Source organism: Platichthys flesus, chromosome 16, assembly GCF_949316205.1.
Source record: "Platichthys flesus chromosome 16, fPlaFle2.1, whole genome shotgun sequence".
Lineage (NCBI taxonomy): Eukaryota > Metazoa > Chordata > Actinopteri > Pleuronectiformes > Pleuronectidae > Platichthys > Platichthys flesus.
In genome coordinates, this window is record NC_084960.1 from 4,142,046 (window position 1) to 4,161,889 (window position 19,844).

The 19,844-nt window shown below is 42.3% G+C and overlaps 2 protein-coding genes across 2 annotated transcripts; both read left to right on the top strand.

Annotated features, from left to right (window-relative positions):
- The first annotated feature begins 3,127 nt into the window (after positions 1 to 3,127).
- On the top strand, positions 3,128 to 9,273 carry slc2a6 (solute carrier family 2 member 6). The gene is made up of 8 exons (XM_062407763.1): positions 3,128 to 3,671; positions 4,052 to 4,323; positions 5,105 to 5,201; positions 5,293 to 5,392; positions 5,612 to 5,805; positions 6,102 to 6,277; positions 6,357 to 6,655; positions 7,803 to 9,273. The coding sequence occupies exons 1-8, from the start codon at positions 3,606 to 3,608 to the stop codon at positions 8,129 to 8,131; spliced, it is 1,533 nt and encodes a 510-aa protein (XP_062263747.1). The 5' UTR covers positions 3,128 to 3,605; the 3' UTR covers positions 8,132 to 9,273.
- Positions 9,274 to 13,745: 4,472 nt separating this feature from the next.
- si:ch211-157c3.4 (Lipopolysaccharide-induced tumor necrosis factor-alpha factor homolog-like) lies at positions 13,746 to 19,799 on the top strand. Its single transcript, XM_062407848.1, has 5 exons — positions 13,746 to 13,861; positions 17,291 to 17,340; positions 17,451 to 17,540; positions 17,642 to 17,846; positions 18,486 to 19,799. Exons 2-5 carry the CDS (start codon positions 17,295 to 17,297, stop codon positions 18,601 to 18,603), a joined length of 459 nt encoding a protein of 152 aa, XP_062263832.1. The 5' UTR covers positions 13,746 to 13,861; positions 17,291 to 17,294; the 3' UTR covers positions 18,604 to 19,799.
- The last annotated feature ends 45 nt before the right edge of the window (positions 19,800 to 19,844 follow it).

Here is a 19,844-nt window from a genome sequence, read left to right on the forward strand (position 1 = left end):
AGAGACAGGAGCAGGCTCAACAGACTGATAAGAAGAGCGAGCTCTGTCCTGTGCTGTCCTCTGGACTCCATTGAGGAAGTGGGGGACAGAAGGATGTTAGGCAACACCTCTCACCCCCTGCATGACATTGTGGGGTCCCAGAGCAGCTCCTTCAGCAGCAGACTGTTACACCCACGGTGTAGGAAGGAGAGGTTCCGCAGGTCCTTCATCCCGGCTGCAGTCAGGCTCTAGAACACCAGCACCACCTGATAATGTTGTAGTCCCTGTCTATTATCTTTATCTCCTCTAAACCTCTCACATCATAATATTCAACACTTAACATCTATATTTATATCATGGTCACTTAAAATGGTTACATTGCAATATTCATATTTCCAGTATGCTATCTTGTAGTATTATTTATATTATGGTCACTTACTTTCTAATTATTTTTTATTATTTTCTGTATCATGGTCACTACTGTTGCATATTTCTGTTTTCATTACAATAACACTTAACATCATTCCACTTTATCCCCAGCACCTGCTTCTGTACAGTGTCTGTTTTTGCAGGTTGTTTGTTTCATACTCTTATTATGTGTAGTTTTAGAAGTGTACATATTGTGATCTCTTTCTTTTTTCTTTTTTTTTTTACAGTGCTTCGACACTGTTACTTTAATTCTGTTTTTCTATTACTACTGTAACAAGTGAATTTCCCCATTGTGTGGATAAATAAAGAAATCTAATCTAATCTAATGTCCGATTGTTGTTTTATGTAAAGGGCACCAACCACACCGAGGTAATTTCCTGTATGTGCAAATATACTTGGGAAATAAAAGGATTCTGATTCTGATTCTGACAAATATTAATAATAATAACTCTAAAAATCATAATTTAAATAATAATAGGCTACGGTGGCTGACACGTGCGCTGCAAAAAGTCACAACAAGTGCAAATACAGAAACTGCAAAGTTGTCAAAGCGACAACGGAAATGTTTCCAGGGTAGAAAGTGATGAGCCCGGCTGTAGTTCAAAACTCTGTGAAGTTCCATCACCACTGACGAGTATTGTACGTCAATAACTTCAGCCAGGATCCTCACTTTTTTGGGTCCAAAACCTTTTTTGGGGTTAGAACCAAACTCCAAAAATGTACCCACTCACTCACACAGTCACTCATTCACTTGTAGGAGAATAATTTGCAAATGTATTGGGATTTTTGAAAATATGCATCGAAAAGACGAAAAAATGCAATGGTAGTTTATTCATATACAGGTTATATATAAAAATACATACAGATGCTGCATCTGTCTGCTGTCATACAACAGTTGCCCCTACTACAGTGAATCTGAGCGAGACACGTTTCCTCCTCCCTCCACTTGGGTCAAACGCAGCGGCTGGATATTCAGGGATTCCTTCAACCCTTTCAGCTCCAACAGCAGCTCATCGTGCTGGGCCTGGACGGCAGCCAGCCGGCCCTCATGGCTCTGAAGCACCAGGGTAAGGCTGGACAAATCCTGACCATGATCAGGCTTCTTTTCCTGGGTTAGTCGGCGAGTCTCCCTCAGGTGCCCCTCCAGCAGAACCATACGAGCCTCTATCTGATTGCTCTTCTCCTCAAGCTTGGTGCTCCACCTCCTGGGATGATAAACATCAGGAGAATATTTAAGTTAAATTAATGCATTACTTGTTAATAACAATTCACCCAATAATGCCAAATATAGTTTTTATCATAGATTAACTTTTTCACTTGGGCCAAATCTTCTTTTCTACAGGGCCCACAGTGTATTCTCCAACTAACCTGAGACTCAGTATCTCCTGTGCTGTGCGCTGGTCCAGCTGTATGAGGTTCTGTGACAATTGGTTGTATTGGAAAGTTAGGGCCTGAACATTTTCCACCCTTTGAGCGTAGTTCCTGTTCTGGTTCACGGCCAACGTGTCCAAACGGGTCTTGGTCGATGCCTGGAACTGTTGAAACTATGACAGAGAAAATGGGTTGTCACAAAGGTCTCAACAGCTGTTTATTAAAATGCTTGATTGAAAATACTTAAAAGCTCCAGTTGGAAAAAAAAGTTGTCCTCCCAAACAACAAGTTTTCCTGCAGCCAACGATACTTTCAAAATAACTACATACCTGACGACAGTACAGAAACACTGATGAGTTTTAATGTAAAAGTATGTGACAGATATATGAGCAAATCTATGATCAATTAATCATTGTCACAGATTATTCACACTTTTCTGAAAGTTAACCAAAGTCAATGAAAACACATATTTATCCAGAGTCTATCAAACCTGTCCGTTGAGCCACAGTAGCCTCTGGGCCACATCGACTTGCTGCACCTTCACAGACTGAAGCTGCAGCAGGAGAACCAGGACCAGGGTCCAGCGGCTGGGATCGAGGCTGCTCATGGTTCAGTGGAGCTGGGATATATGCTGCTCAGTGCTCAGAGTTAAATACAAATGGGAGTGAGAGAAAGAGATGTTTACATTATGAAGACCCACAGATTGGAAGCAGATGTTTTATATTACATCATTGGGGAGCGGGGGAGGGAAAGGCTAATGTATCTCGGTTTCTCCCCCTCTCTCTCTATCTCTTCTGCTTGCAATTAATAAAAAGAGTGAACAGTTAAAAACAATCCATCACCTTATTGTTGATCAAAATGTAGAACATTGAAAGCTAAACGAAGTAAGACTGAATGTGACCCGTTTCAATAATGTCTGTTATGTTAGTCCTCTACCGCACCACCCAATTGTACTGATAAAGTTTTGATTTATTAAATGACCTTCCCAGTCTGATAAATAATTTCCCTCCAATTCAATAAATGTGGGCTTTATTTTTGTGATGTTGTAATGCAGCAGTACATCTCATGATGGTTGCAGCCTGTACTTTCCCCTCCCCTCCCCTGTCTGTCCCGGCAGGGGATATGGGAGTCTTCTCGTTCTTCCACTTCTTCTTCTTCTTCTTCTTCTGCTTTCCCCTTGAATGGCCCAATCCAGGAATGCATGCTATCCATCCCTCTTCTGCTTTCTCTCCACGAATTGGTTGCAACACTGGACTTTATAAAGTCACCACCGAGGGGTGATTTGATGTGTTATTTGACTTGCACTCTCAAAACAAATCCTCCTTGGCAGAGTACATACATTATTGAGATAATATTAAGACCACAAAAAAACTGAATCAGGAGCAAAAGCAAAATATTTTATTTTATTAATCAATTTGAGGCAAAAGCTTCTAAAACTCTACCCAGCTATACTGGGCAGATTAAATGAGTTAACACTTTTTCATTATTTAAAAAAGAGGAGAAAAGAAAAATGTAAAAACCTCATGAAATCCAATTGAAAGTCTACTGTTTCCAGTTTCCTGTTTCATTTTCACTATGAACACTTGACTGGTCAGGTTACCCTCAGTGTCTTTGTCAGCCTGGAAAACCCTGAGCTGCACTTTGTCCACAGGAGGATCATCGCTTTGCTTTGCACTTTTCTTAGCAGCTTCCTTGGGACAGGACACACTTGGAGTTCCTGTCATCTGGTTACCCATCTGGATGCACTTTTGTTTATTTTAGAAATAGTTTTATTGAGAGAAACAAAAGAAAAAGATCAGACTGGTTTGATAAAGGCTGCTGTCACCATGTCAGCAGACATGAATGAAGAGACTCCTCTGCTGAAGAGAAGACTCACAGCGTCTGAATCTAAGGTGGGACAACTTTCTGTAATTTTCTGTAATTTGTGTTAAAAGTCTCAGCTTGTTGATTTAGTGTTTGATTGTTTGTGGAGTTGTGTTAAAAGCACAACACAGGGTCCGTCTCACAAAGTTAAAGGCTGGTCTCTTGTGTTAGGGCAGTTTTAGTGTCACAAAGATCACTTTTGATCAAGATCCATTTTGTGTATCCTGCAAAGCATTTCCAGTAAGTAATGACAGCTCTAAAGTCTTTCACCAATGTGGGAGGTACTCTTCTTTTTCAAGTAAATTGCATTAGTATAAGCTCTCATTATAAAGTTATGTTTTTTCCCCTATTCCCAATATTCATGCAGTTTTCTTTAAATGTCTTATTCATCCATATCCCTTCATCCCAGATCCATAACTCCAAGCTGTTCCTGGCGGTTTTCTCGGCCGTCCTGGGGAACTTCAGCTTCGGTTACTCTATGGTCTACTCGTCCCCGGTCCTGCCAGTGCTCACGAGCCCCGGTGCCGACCCTCGACTCCGGATGGACACGGAGCAGGCCGCCTGGTTCGGCTCCATCTACACACTGGGCGCAGCGGCCGGCGGGCTGGGGGCCATGCTGCTCAACGACATGATAGGACGGAAGCTGAGCATCATGATGTCAGCAGTGCCATCGACTATTGGGTGAGTCTCAGGAAAGGTCATGATCCTGCAAGTCCTGTCGACAGTGGACAGATCCGTGTTTCTTTATCATTTTACTGCATTTCAGAGGGAAACCACAGCTGGTTTTACTGTATTGTGTAGTTGTGACTACTCTAAACCTACAAAGGACTTTTTAATGACTAAACAGCCTTAGTCACACTAACACTATTCTGGGAATAACCTGTGCACACTTACACAATCCTGGGTCTCATGACAATCACATCTAACAGCGATAGTCTCTAAAGTAAATGATGTATCATCACATCGCAGACAGGATTTATACTTCATATTTGAAACCAGCCTGCTTCGTGTGTGCAGTCAAATATTATTGTTAGGTCACTATTTTCATTTATTTACTGGAGGAAGCCAGTTTGCCTGTTGTTGCTGTATAATTCCTGAGGGTGGCGGCAGAGAGCGTGCAGTTAACCTCTTTAACGTATAGGAATCTATTCTAGTTTGGATATAAAACCGTAGATATTGATGTTATAGTCATTGAGTTATTGATGTTGTTGAATATATAATATATAATATATAAAAGGTCCATTCTATTATATTTAATGTCTTGTTATTATTAGTGGTTCATCTATAAGCGATTGAGAACAAGTGTGTGTTCTATAAACTGTATAATCTATTTGTTATCGATATTTGTTGAGCTTACGTTCTTGGTCATAAAAGGTAAAGTGCAGATCACATTTTATTCACCTGTAGATAAGGCTGCATGTGTATCTGAGTTTGAATTCACATCTGTGTGTGTGCGTCTCAGATACCTGCTGATGGGGGGGGCAGTGAATATATGGATGCTCCATCTGGGTCGTTTCTTGACTGGAATCGCCGGTGGGATGACGGCAGCTTCCATTCCTGTAAGGTCATTATGAAAAATAAAGACGTTTATAACTTTATAATTTGTGCTGAGGTCATTGTGCATGTGCCTTTTCTGTGTGTCCGCCACAGGTTTACATCTCGGAGATCTCCCACAGAGGAGTGAGAGGAGCTCTGGGCTCCTGCCCTCAGATCACCGCTGTGTTCGGGACCCTGTCCCTCTACGCTCTGAGTAAGAAAACACCAACACTGCTGCAGAAACACTTACTGAAAGTGTAGCATTCACTGTTTGTACATGCTGCTGCTCGGGGTCAGACAAAGGTTCACTGTGACCGACCTGAATAGAAACACATTTAATGAACTCCATCTTGCTTTGCCTGATGATGGTGGAGTAGTGACATATTTGCTCTGATTTTTTTGACAACTTCAACAATAACCTCCTGCTGTGCAGGTCTGGTGGTACCGTGGCGGTGGCTGGCTGTAGCGGGCGAGCTGCCGCCTCTGCTGATGGTGGTGTTGCTTGTGTTCATGCCCTCCTCACCCAGGAGGCTGCTCTCCATGGGCCAAGAGGAGAAGGCCAAGAAAGTGCTCCTCTGGCTGAGGGGAAGTCGTTACGACACACACATCGAGCTCAGGGCCATTCAGGTAAGACACCAGTATATGCACAGATACTTTGTTATTCTACTGAAGTACATTTTTCAAGTGGGTGTACTTAGGGTTAAGGTTTTATTTTATTTTATTTTATACTTTCTATAAATGAGAGGGGAATAGGCCCATTGGTCCAATCAGAGATCTACTAGATAGGATTGCACAGATGTAAGTAAAGTAAGTAAATCATGTGTTCCAGTGCTCTCACATTAACTTCAGGAGTGAACACGTCGGAGGAGGTTTCAAGTAAATATAAAATGCAACTTCTATGCTTTATTTTTCTGCCAACCCAGCACAGCATCAGCATGCAGAGCAAGGTCACATGGTCCCAGCTTGGCACGCCCGTCTTCTACAAACCCATCCTCATCTCGGTGGTGATGCGTTTCCTGCAGCAGATGACGGGCATCACGCCCATCCTGGTCTACCTGCAGCCCATCTTCGCCAAGAGCAACGTGTCCCTGGAGCCCAAGTAGGAAATGTATCCTATTCATCCGTACTTATGACTGATCTATGGAGTATTAACCTATTCAATCATTTTTGTTTGTCAGGTATGATGCTGCCATTGTGGGCGTCGTCCGCCTCTTCTCTGTGGCGGTGGCAGCCAGTTTGATGGACAGGGCGGGACGCAAAGCCCTGCTGTACACGTCGAGCATGCTGATGTTCTTCTCTAGTCTGACTCTGACCATGATCTCCCACACCACACCCTGCCCCCCGGGCCCCTCTCCTCCCAACCTCACTTTGAGTTCAGACTACGGCCTCCACAGTGACATGGGACACACTTTAGCTGCCGCTCACCAAGGCCCAGCAAGCGTCCTTCCTCTCATCGCCACCATGGTGTTTATTTTTGGTGAGTGCCGGAAGCAGCTTTTCGACTTTTGCTGAAAATCGAGTCACTCTGTTGTTTTTTCACGATGGAACCAGCGAAGTCCGAGGGATGGTTGTTGTTGAATTAAAAGATGGACGAGACGACCCCCCCCCCCCCCCCCCAACAAGTAAAGCCACAGCTGGCGGCAGTATGGGTCATAAATCCCGCCTCCTCTATGTTAATGGGTGGGAAAAGGGCCAAACCAAAAGTCAAGATATACATAAAATTATTTTTCTAAATGATGGTTTTCTGGAAACGTAGGTAGTTCTAACGACACTGGTGTGTGTTGGATAGTATATTTTCCTGATAAATTTGATTTAAAAAAGTTATTTGATGCTATAAAATGGGCCGAGACTTCATGATTGACAGCCAAGACCGACTCACGATTGGTTGGCTCCATCCACTGATGGCTACCGCACAGATTCTGGGACCAAATCAAAAGATGGCGGCGTTCAGATACAGGATATGTTGGCTTCATGTCTGGGAAGTGGGAGGAAGTGGAACTCATCCATCTTTGTATACAGTCTATGGAAGGTCCTGATAGAAATATCTCAACAGCTACTAGATGGGTTGTCATTAGATTGTGTACATTAAACACCCTTGACCCTTGATATTTAATAGTATTAACTTTGATCCACTTAGTTTTCCTTTACTTATTTTAGAAGCCTCGAGACACCAGACATTTTTTATCTCGTGCCAGTAGCAGATCACAAGTGGAAATTGTCGCACTGGGTTCGTTGGGTGGAGATTATTAACCTGTCATGCATGTGCGCCGGTAACAAAGTCATTTGCTTCTTGCTGCAATTTACCTTTTGTCTTCATCCAACAATTAAAGACCTGCTACCTCCTCAGGACATTTTGTTACACTGAACATGATTAACCGTTGTTCCACCTCCACTTACTCATACAACCCTGAGTTTATGGTGATTGTGTTGGAGTTAATTACATTCTCACGCCTTATGTTATTAGGAAAACATTAAAACGTCACATGGTGGTGATGTGGCCCTTACATTCAAGAGTCACGTGTCCAGAATCCAAGCTACAGGAGCAGACAACTCATTTTATTTTTGTGTCCGATTGTGCCATGACATCATCTTCTCTCACATGGGCTGTTTGCTTTGTCTCCTAGGATATGCCATGGGATGGGGCCCAATCACGTGGCTGCTGATGTCAGAGGTGCTGCCGCTGGTGGCCAGGGGCGTGGCGTCAGGTCTTTGTGTGGCCGTCAGCTGGTTGACGGCCTTCATGCTCACACACACCTTCACACACCTGGTGGAGGCGTACGGCCTTTACGTGCCCTACCTGGGCTTCACCGTGGTGTGTGTCTTCTGCCTGCTGTTCAACGCTGTGTGCATCCCGGAGACTCGCAGCCGCTCCCTGGAGGAAATCGAGAACTACTTCAGGACAGGCCGGACGTTCACCATCAGGCGCAGTCCATCCATTATACAGTCCACCTGAAGCTCGAACTGTCAGGAAGTGTTTTCAAATTAAAATGTATGATCAATATTAGGAGTCTAAGTATAGAGGGGGTATTATCCACAGGGTCTAAAAGCCACTGAGGACTTCACAGGCAGCTGTTCTCGGTCAAAGGTCACTGAGGCCGAGTTCAGCAGAATAAAACATTTGGTTTACAAGCAGGTCACTATTTTTACAATAATAATCTTACAATAATATAAGGTATGCAAATGTGTGTTTTCTCACACTCCCATAAGTACTTTAACACAATATTAGATCTACAAACTAGTTGTTTTTAAACAGCCAACACACTTTGGGTCGATTTAACCACTAATGTGGGGACTGTGTGAAAACAGGGCAGCGACACTTGTGCCTCACAGTACAGAGCAGCTAACACAGTTATAAAACTAATGTGGCTACATAAGAATATGTTGGAAGCAGTGGTGGAGGAAGTACTCACGCATAATACTCAAGTAAACGTACAAATACAGAATACTTGCCTCTAAATATACCTAAAAAGTAAAAGTACTTGTCAAGTGTAGACAATTCCCTGATGCGATGGTCTCTACAACATCATCAACTGAGCCCACTGAATATTTTGACTTTCTGTATTGGTTTCTTCCAAATAAAGCAGAGTCTAAATCGAATGAATTACTTTGAAAAATACAAAAAAGCCATGTAACGCAATGCAGCATCCGGAATATGTAGTCGGGTAGAATGTACAGGTATTTGCTGATATAGGTAGTGTAAAAGTAAAAGGTACCTGAGAGTAAATCTACTTTAGTGAAGTACAAACATGAAAATGAAAGTCTATGTTTGGTACATTCCACCGCTGATAGCAACAGGAACAGCTCTGAGTCTCCCTTCCTGTTCCCTGGTGAGAGATTGTGGTGAAAACACAATAAGTCTACTTATAAAAAATAACACTCTTCTTTTCAACAAGACATAATTTCTACAGTAGTAAACCATGTATTCTCTCCTCACTACTATGTGAAATATATTCAGTATTAATATACACAATGTGTTCAACAAGGGGTTTAAAAGTGAAATGTGCAACACTGTACCAGCAGAACCGAGTTTTATGTTCACAAAGTTCTGTTTGAATCTGTTCGAGGAATATTTGATTATTAAATACTTTTCTAATTTTCGCTGAAAAGATTGTTTTGCTTTCTGGAATTAAAATGGCCCTGAGTGAAAGGTACACCTCAGCAAAGAATCCACATGTCAAGTGAGGAGCTCATCGGCCGGTGGATGTGGATTTGATGCACAGGTCGACTGGTTTACAGCACATGAACACTGAGGGAAATTCATGAATGAAAACTGAGCCGGACAAACACAGAGTCCATAAACACGAGGGATGAGTGAACACAGGTGAAACAGGAAAGATGCAGACGATCACAAGGAACCAGGACAGAGACAGAAAGTGAAGCCGGAGGAACTGAAGAACTGAGAGAGAGCAAACACAAAACCAAGCACAGAACACAGATCCAGGAAATCAAAGCAACCATCAAAACATACAAAGTCCATATGGTGAAAATAAACGTCCAAAACAAGACACAACTGTCCACTTAAATTGAATCAAGATGCACCAAATTACACAGACTCATAGATGACTATAGATAGAGAGATAGATGGATAGATAGATAGATGGATAGATAGATAGATAGATAGATAGATAGATAGATAGATAGATAGATAGATAGATAGATAGATAGATAGATAGATAGATAGATAGATAGATAGATAGAAAGATATATAGATAGATAGATAGATAGATAGATAGATGGATAGATAGATAGAAAGATATATAGATAGATAGATAGATGGATAGACGGATAGATAGATAGTCAGACAGACAGACAGATAGATAGAGAGATAGAGAGATAGAGAGATAGAGAGATAGATAGATAGATGGGGCAGTGTGGCCTAGTGGTTAGAGTGGTGGTTCTTCAACAAGAAGGTTGCCGGTTCAAACCCCACTCTCTCCAAACTGCATGCCGAAGTGTCCTTGGCAAGATACTGAACCCCTAAATTGTCCCTCATGAATGTTGAGTGCACTAATTGTAAGTCGCTTTGGACAAAAGAGTCAACCTACATTGTAATGTAATAGAGATAGATAGATAGAGAGACAGACTCACAAATATAAGCAACCCTAACCCTCATGATATTAAAGAGAGTGGAAAATATCTGAGCTCTTAAAACGAGTCCACTGCAAAGTTTAGCTTCAATCTGTTAAAAGAACAAACAGAGACAAATGAAAACATCTCTGTCTCTGGGAGGTTTGGTTGTTTCTCACGTTCTCACAGTTTCTTCCATTATCATTTCCATCACACTGTGACATTTAACCGACTGAATTTGGTTCATGTTTGTACAGTAAACAATAACAGATATAAATTCCCTTTGTAAAGTCGGTACACAGAGCGACTGAGGACCTTGTCGGAGGAGCTGCTGATCTGTCGCAGGATTTTTAATTTACGCTGCAGTCGTCAATTATTTGGAAAAAAAAAACGAATACACAAATCTGAAAGTATATAATGCAAATAAACACAACCAGAGAGAGGCTCTGTGGCTAAATGAGAGAATGAGGAAATGACTGTGTGAGCAGCGTGCGGTGGCTCAGCGGGCCGAATCACATGCCACAGCATCGCACTCACCGTGTCACCGGTTTGAGTTCTGACTCATCCTGGGATGAGCATCATTATTATGTTCAGTGGATCACATTGAAGTTTACAATATGCCACTTACAAGAGGTGGATCTGATTACGGATAAAAGAATGTTTCCCTGTAATGCCCGATGTGATCCTGTGGGTTTGTGGGTCTGACTGAAGAGCTGCTCCTCGGATGGGACTGGTGTGTCTCTAATCATCTTCAGTCTTATTCACAGCCCCCCATGATTCTTTCTGGGCTTTCCCGGTGTAGTCAGCTGACATCTAGTGTTAAAGTTCGACAAAAAAAACGTGAGACACGTGAATGTAGCCGGAGTTCTCGGCTGTATGCAGAGCTCCACCATCATCCCACCCCCGGCCCTCACTACAGAAGCAGGCTCACTCTGATCAATAGTTTACTGAGATTGAGTTTGAGATATTGTTTCTGCAACACAAACACAAAAGCAGATTGGAAAGGAACACAACGCCATAACTATGGATTGATTTATTGTCCTTTCTTATTGATGATGTTTGATAAAACCAGAGTCACCGCCCTGGTGGTAAGTGCAGTTTCAGTTCCTCTGGGAGTTCCCAGCACGTTGCAGTCACAACAATCGCGAGTCTGAATGAACATTTGTGAAAGATTTGAATGGATTCTCTCGGGGCGTTGGCAACATGTTCATGACCTTAAAACTGCCTTGAATAAAAGCAGGACACTACATATATCATATATATATAGATGGTGGTGGATGATAATAATATCACTTACTTGACCCATCTCTGACCCAGGCCTTCCCAACAGGGAGCATTGCAAAGTTCTAGTTTGTGCACTGTCAGCAGATATTCTTTGTGTTTCAGAGATATGAAGGGTCCCAGGCTGAAAACCGCTCAGCTACTGTCTCTGTGTTTGATCGACATGGGAGGAAGTAGAGTTAATACACTGCAGGCTTTGGGTGTGTCCGCGTTTGTGTGTGTGTTTGAGAGAGAGAGAGAGAGAGAGAGAGAGAGAGAGAGAGAGAGAGAGAGAGAGAGAGAGAGAGAGAATTTTGTCTTTGTAGCCACACCTTGTTAAATCAAAGCAGTGGCCTTATTGATTTTTTCATTGGCTGCAGAAAAACTTGAGAGAATAATGGTTTAATGTCAATACAGGTCGACAGGACACGTTCATTACTGTTGTATTTAGTGAGTTGTGATATTTCCGCCTCCAACACGCTGATAAAAGATAGATGTGGCTGATGTGCGTCAAGACGTCTGGAACGTGTGTACGTGCTTGTGTGTTTGTGTCACACTCATTTTGATTGATTACCATTTTCTTGTTATTGGCAGCTTCGGAATTACAAAATACATATATAAATAATACAATAAGCACACACACACACACACACACAACAGTTATTCACCTTTAAATTAATGTTTGATGATTAGCAACATGATTAGCCCATAACCAAGTACACACACACACACACACACACACACACACACACACACACCTCAGTCTTGCAAGATATAAAAACTGCAGGGATTGGTCTATTCTCTGGAATGTTGTTCATCAGGCCCATCGAAACACACAATCCACACACACACTCCATCATCAGCACTACCCCACCCATCTGGCATCGGGGAAACACCCCAACATCTCAAACACACCTTCACCTTCCAACGATGTGTTTGTGGCTGACCGAGCAACTTGTTTCTATTTTCATAAATGAGTTTGTTGAAAGTGACGAGACGTTCTGAGATGAATCTGTGAATCTGTGACCTCCATCACCAACACACAAGAGAGGAGGCAGGCGACACCCCGCTGTGCTCGGAGATCCAGTGACCAGCAGCGGAAAAATGTGGTTGAACTGGCCTGCTCCCAGCTGAGTGACAGAAACATCCCCGGCAGCTTCTGAACTAAATTGTGACACTAACATGACAAAGGAAAAACACAGTCCGGCTTTTATGCTGCAGATAAAAAGATGGAAAGAATGTTATGATTATTGTCAGAGCATTATTTCCTTTGATCACAAACATTATCGTGACGGTGATTTTAAACTTTAAACTTCATGTTAAACACTTGATAAATAGAAAAACCTTTTCATAAATCTGAGGTGGATTAATTATATATGATACTTATACAATACACACTTTACGAGCCTCATATTAATATATATATTGTTATATTCCTATAGATGAATAATAAAAATGCGATAATTATCATTTTATCTCCCATTTCCCACTCTTTGTTTATTCATCGGTGGCCGTTGGACAGGTGTAAGGTTGGTGCCGCCATTATCCAATTTCTACACCTTGTTTTTATATTGTTTGTTTGTTTGTTTTTAGTATTTTTGCACAGACTAAACCAACAAAGTAAAACTATTTATCTCTATTGATCAGAGTTAGTTGGTTTCCAGCTGTTTCTCCATCAGGGTGTCAGCCGTAGCGTCATTATTTTCAACAGACAGATAAGACCTGGTTCCAAGTAATCATATATATTTACCAAAATGTCAAAATTTTGCTTTTAATTAGCAGTTTTTAATTCCTGCACCGATTAGCCAGAATGCAAAATAGAAATTGACATTTCATGATCAGCCGTACAAATAAAATCTTATTGGATTGCATTGAAAAAAATACGTCAGTTGAATCGGTCCAGGAGGATGAACCGGAATTCTTGTCATATTTTGGAGGTGGGTTTGAGTTAAAGGTGTGTGTGTGTGTCTCTGTGTGTGTGTGTAAGCATGTATAACTTATGTTCCTCTACGTCGTCTATGCAGCCACATTCCAGGACAAAATAAACTTATGATCACCGAGTCACAGAGACACAGAGACACACACACTCCCTCAGTAATCTCAGAGAAACAGAGAACAGGTTAGAGAGGAGGCCGCCTCTGTGTTTGGTAGCAACACCTAAAACCCGAGAGTGAGTCATTCCATCAGTCTTTGTGCGTGTGGGCGGGGCCGTGGCCGTGGGTGTGTCCGGGGAGAGGTGCAGGTGATACAGGTGGATCTCTCACCTGCAGTCTGGATCTACATCAGCAGCAAACCACACACGTCTCTGAATACAGCCGCCAACACATCGTCAACACATCGCCGACACATCGCCAAGGTAAGACCATCACAAATAACCATACATCAGGAGAGAGAGGATTTAATTTCACACGGATGACTTCAACTTTAAACTCTCTTGCTCTAAAGAGAAAGGTTCGATGAAAGAGATAGAAAGTTTTCTTCCCATTCGCGAGTTGTTCTGCACAGACACAATAATCTGAGATGCTAATCAACAACAAGTTAGATGTTGTGGCGGAAAAGGATGTTTACCGATAAATTTTAGAGATGAAACATCAAAACAAAGCCTGTAGCTGAATAATCATTTGTCTCCTATGGGTTTAATATTTATCTCTGGCTTTCTGTTGTAGTTAATTGTAAGTCCAGACATTCCAAAGAGGAAGTATCTTCAATTTGGTTCTTTACTCTTCCTAATTTTTCCAATTTTTTAATCATTTGGTGATGGTTGATTTGTGATGTTTGAATTTGAGGCTTTAAACAAAGATCTGGCTTTATTTATTTTCATTGATGGACTTTCTCTGGGTTAACAGTGATTCATTCAAACTCACCACTTTCAACTTAAATATTATATATAGTTTGTTTTTAAAGACGATGGGTCAGTCTATTGTGAACTCATTCAAATTAAACCACTTACTCTAAGCACAAATTAATACATTTAACATGAACAGACCTGATCTCATGTTTTTCTGTGCTGCTGTGATGTAGAGGCCCATGTTTTGCTCAGTCCAGAGGTTTTCAGCTCTGAGCAGTTTCTTGGGAGGATCAGTGAATAGAAGAAATTTAGTTATTACATTAATCATCTCAAAAGAACGTCAGCTTTTACAGAAGCAGGTCACATAGAAGAGTTTAAATGTGTGTGAGACTCCCCCCCCCCCCCCCCCCGAGTCAGAATCGAATAAATACCTCAGGATCGACCTCGGCAGAAAAAGACTATTATTTAGTGTCTGAAGAGTTGAAAGTTATAATCATGTCCTTGTTGGCATTCGGCAGAATTTGAGTGAAACCTAACTAAGGTGGGGTGAGAGTGACAGGGCCAGCTGTTATATCCTCTGCCTGAGGCGTTTCACATTTTGATAGGTGGAAAGAAAAAGTTGCAGAACTAGTGTGAGGGGTCAGTGACTCGACACTTCCTGTAAATTAACTGAGCTCCAAATGTAGATCATTCTAATGCTTCTGTCACAATTAGTCTATGCACAAACGAAGTTGTGAGTCTTTTGATATTTGTACGAATAATATGATGTTGTAGTATATTTAATCTGATCATAAAATATTGCAGATGAACTTTTGTTTTCTGAGTGAGTCGAGGCTCAGATACAAAACTGACATCACATCGAGAATCCCAGTGACCGAAGTCATCATTTGGGTTCTTTTACTCATCTGAATAATAATAATAATAATAGTACAAATTATCACAATTAAATTGTCAAAATACAGGAAGAAGTACATAAATACTAATGGTTATGATAATATGAGGTAAAAGACCAATAATGACCTGGCTCCGCGAGTATAGCTAAAAATAAATGATCTTTCCTCTGTCAGGTGAGGATTAAAGACTCTCTCACACACACAAACGCACACACACACACACACACACACACTCTGAGGCAGGTTTGACCGGCACAGATGTGACAGTGAGGCCACACCTGTGTCTAAATGAAAAATCCTCCTGCTTCACCTCATCACGTTGTAGCGCTCACTTGGAAATCACCTGACAGCTTCAGCCTCAGCCCCGCCCACTTCTTCCCCACGAATCCACTTCGTGCAGAGCCGTCCCCATCTGAGCTGAGGTCACGGGCCTCGGCCCCCTCAGGGGTTGGTTTAATTGTCAGCTTCCAACTTTCCCCGACTTTTAAAGTATCTGCGTAATGTGGCCCGTGGATGTTTCGGAAGCCGCACCCAGTCCCGGCCTCATCGGCCTGATGACAGGAACCTCAGCACAGACACTCGTTGTTCATCTCAGTTCTTTCTAGGTTTTCTTCCTTGAACAGCTCTTGAAAGCACCATGACACGAACCTGCAACGCTTCTCCAAGCTTTAATTTTTCACTTATTGAATATGCAAAGAAAGAAAAAGGACATTTTAGACAATCATACTCGTCAGGAAAAAGGAAATCAACAGACTTTGAAGCTGCTGGAAACAACAGATTAAACAGCTTCTGTGATTAAACCCCAACACGCCCAGTTTCTCCAGTTAAAGTCACACCAGCTGTTGACAGCTCAGTGGAACGGACCAACCAGTTTATCAGAGAGACGATTACACAGAATCTACCAGAACAGAGACACATGTCACATTAACACTCAGGTGTGTAAATGAATCTGGTCGTTCACACAACACGATGTCAGGATGTTCTCCAGTAGAGGAGCAGGCTCCACTTCAAGTTCACACTTATTGATGTGAGGCTGCGACGTGTGAGATCATCACCAGTAGGAACAGACACACCCTCAGTCTGTGACACTGGGAGAAGAAGCATGCAGCCCGGTGGCATTCCTGCACCAGCATATGGGTGTGTGTGTGACTGTGTGTGTGTGTGTGTGTGTGTGTGTGTGTGTGTGTGTGTGTGTGTGTGTCTAAGATGCTTATGCTGCAATGATGTTATACATTAGACAAGTGAAGGGTTTTGGTTCAATCTCCAAGAAATGAACGACTGAGTTGATGAATTATGAATGTGTGTGTGTGTGTGTGTGTGTGATAATGTGTTATTTAATTTGTCTGTATGAAAGGAAAAAGGGAATAAAAAGGAGAGAACAGCAGAGTTTACTTTACTTCACATCACACAGGTGTTTGATCGTTTGTTGTCACAGGAAGAGAGCTCATCTCATGTCAGGTTCCACAGCGAGGTTCTTGTGGTTCCTCTGAAAGTTCTTTTCCTCATGGCTCACATTCTTTTTCAGCTCAGTCACTGGTGTATTTATTCACATGAGGACGCATTACATAGGTGACGGAGCAGGAAGCAGGAAGCATAAGACTGACTCAGCATTTTACGTGATTTATTTAAGGATATGTTTACCTGAGTCGAGATGTGGCAGCTTCTTCAGGGGGAAAAGACAGAATTCATATTTTCTTTAGATCTGTTTATGATTGTAGTTTATTTCCTTTAGAATTAACGGTTCACGGTTTACTCTTGAAGTGACAGCTGAAAAAAAAATTCTAATAATAATAGCCTGTATTTATGTGGGACATTTTAAAACAAATGATAAAAGCAATTTAAAACAGTTTTAAATGTCTCGTAATCATTAATTAAAAGACTCAAAGTAGAAGTAGTACAATCTCAAGGCGTGAAAGACAAGAGAACTATGCAGTTTATAATTCTTAGGTTTGGCCTGAATAAGTGAGACCCTTTAAAGCTCCTTGTGTCGGACTCTGGCTCCATCTGAAGGCAGGAAGCAGTGTATTTATCACTGAGGAAGATCCTGGACATGTCTCTTCTAATGACGAGCGTCTGTCCTCACACTCTGTTTCTGTCTCTGCAGCACAATGAGTGTAGAAGGAAAGACAAATCCCCCTCCCTACTTGATACCAGGTGAGCCCCACCGTCCCAAACACACACACACAACCATCTGCATCACTCTCATCATCAGATTGGCTCATTGTCTGTCCCTCCTCCCTCTGTGTCTCTCTCTCCTGGTCCAGCCGAGGGTCAGAACGATGGAGTGAAGGTTTACCATCTGCACTCACCTTTCACCCCTCCCACCTCGCAGTCGGCCAGTGTCGCCGCTCCAGGTAAACCCCCGCCTCACGTCACCGGGTCACGTCCCACACCTCGAACACCAGTTTCCTCTGGAGCGATGTTGACTCCCTGTTTCCTCCCGTCTCCTCCTCAGTGTACACGAGCGGCGGGGGAGGCAGCCTGGCCGCGGGCCCCGAAGCCGGGGATGGCAGAAGAAAGTTTGTGAGCTATGACACTGACCTGGGAGAGAACGCCGGCATGACCACCTGCACTTCCTGTCAGCAGCAGGTCATGACCAACGTCACCTACAAGGCAGGGACGTACGCCTGGCTGATGTGTTTACTCTTCATCTGCTGTGGGTGAGTGGGACCGGACCAGAGCACAGACCCCCACGCTTAAAAAGAGTTTGAACCAAATCTAAAAACACTGAGCCAGTCCAAACCAGCCCGCCAGAAAGAGACAGGAGTGATTTTAAATCTCCTCAAAAGACATGCTAATCCACTGCAGGCCTGTAAGTGCCCAGTGGTCACTGGGGACTGGTCTGCTGGTGGAACCCAGTGCACAGGGGGAGCAGCTTTCAGTCACCGTGTACAAGGCACTGGTCTTAGGGGGAAAAACGCTTTTTAAAACCAGATTGAAAACTTTTTGAAGTTAAGGTTCTTTAACTGGAAGGTGTTTTATTTCTTTTACCTCGTTAAATCTCTTTACATCTTTTATTTTTCCCTTTTTAATCACTTATATTTTTGATCGTGTTCCCGTTTATTTGTGTTGTTTTTAATGTCTCTGCACAGAACCTTGAATCTACCTCATAGTGCGTTTCCCTTGGGATCCATCTCTCTATCCGTCTGTATCTATACAGACAAGGCTGCATAATTGGTTAAATGATGATGCTGTAGTAGATGATACCGTTCTTCACTCCATTACTTTTGTGTGTTCCACTAGAGCTGTGTGCGGCCTCGTTCAGACCTGACATTAACATCTGTGTGTGTGTGTTTCAGGTTAGTCCTGTGCTGCTGCCTGATTCCATTCTTCATGAAAAACTTCAAGGACGCGTACCACACATGCCCGCGCTGCAACCGGATCCTGCACGTGCACAAGAAGCAGTGCTGCAAATGACGAGGTGGCAGAAGGTCCCACAGAAATAAGGAATGACATCCTGCTCCGTCTGTCCGTGTTCTCTCTTTTCTATGAAACCGGAAGTTCACAGCTCAGCTGCAGCTTATTTCTATGGATGAGAAAAATCTACAATGAATGTCTCTCACATTGCACCATATTATTAGTAGCCAGACTCGGAGTGATCACACTGTCACTTTAAAAAACCTCGGGTGAGCAAACCAAACACACCCCATGCACCTTTATCTTTGGGAGCCGTTACCTTTTTGTCCCATTTCCAGTAGAACATTTAACATTCTCTATTTTTCCACCTCAGGTAAAATGAAGGCTTGTACATAGACTTTATCGAATACTTCACGTGTACTTCAGGACTCACACAGTCCGGATGTGTACTTGAAGCTATTGTCACGACTTCTGACTAAACAACAGCAGCGTAAAAACAAGCCAACACAACTTCTCTCCTGCAGTAATTGCACAATAAATTTGCGTTGACGTGGCTTTGTTGCAAGTTTGACTCAGAAGTGTAACACTCCAAAGAATAAAATGTGGCTCACTTGTGTTGCATTCAGATTTTCTTCTGCCATTAATAAACCTGTATAACTCTAAAGGGATGAGGGGCAATCTGAGCGAGCGTGAAGTTTTGGGCATCTGCAAATATCATTTTTCCCTTTGTGTTTCGATTCTTTGAAGCTTTACCCCCGGACCACGCTTTGTTCACGTGTTTTTGTTAGAATGTCGAGAGCAGAGTTAAAGCTGAAGATGACGTTATGATGTGATGTGTTCATTGACTGTCAGTGTTGGTGGAGCCGCTCATCAAGACACGTGGAAAGTGAAACTCTGGAAGGTTTTTGTCCCAATCTAACGGTGACTTGGATGAAAGTATTGCAATATTTACACATTTAAGATTGAATTCAAATTTACCGTCTTCAACACCCGGTGTCGCCAAATCTACCAGGACGGGAAAATCTTCCAGATTTGTCACTTTAAAATGCTTTTTTGATCTTCCTGCATAAATTTACGATTTTTTTTTTGTTATTAAAAAAATCGTTCTGCTTCCTAAATACGATAACAATGTGAGAACGAGAGTGGAGGGATATTGTTGTGAAGGATGTGACTTCTTTCACGTTGACTGCTTGAGGAAGAGTGGACTATTGTTATGACATTATTTCTCTAATAAAAGTAGACATATGGATATTTCATATCGTTTCTGATTTTTCCTTTCCTTTGTTTTGCCTTCTTGTAGA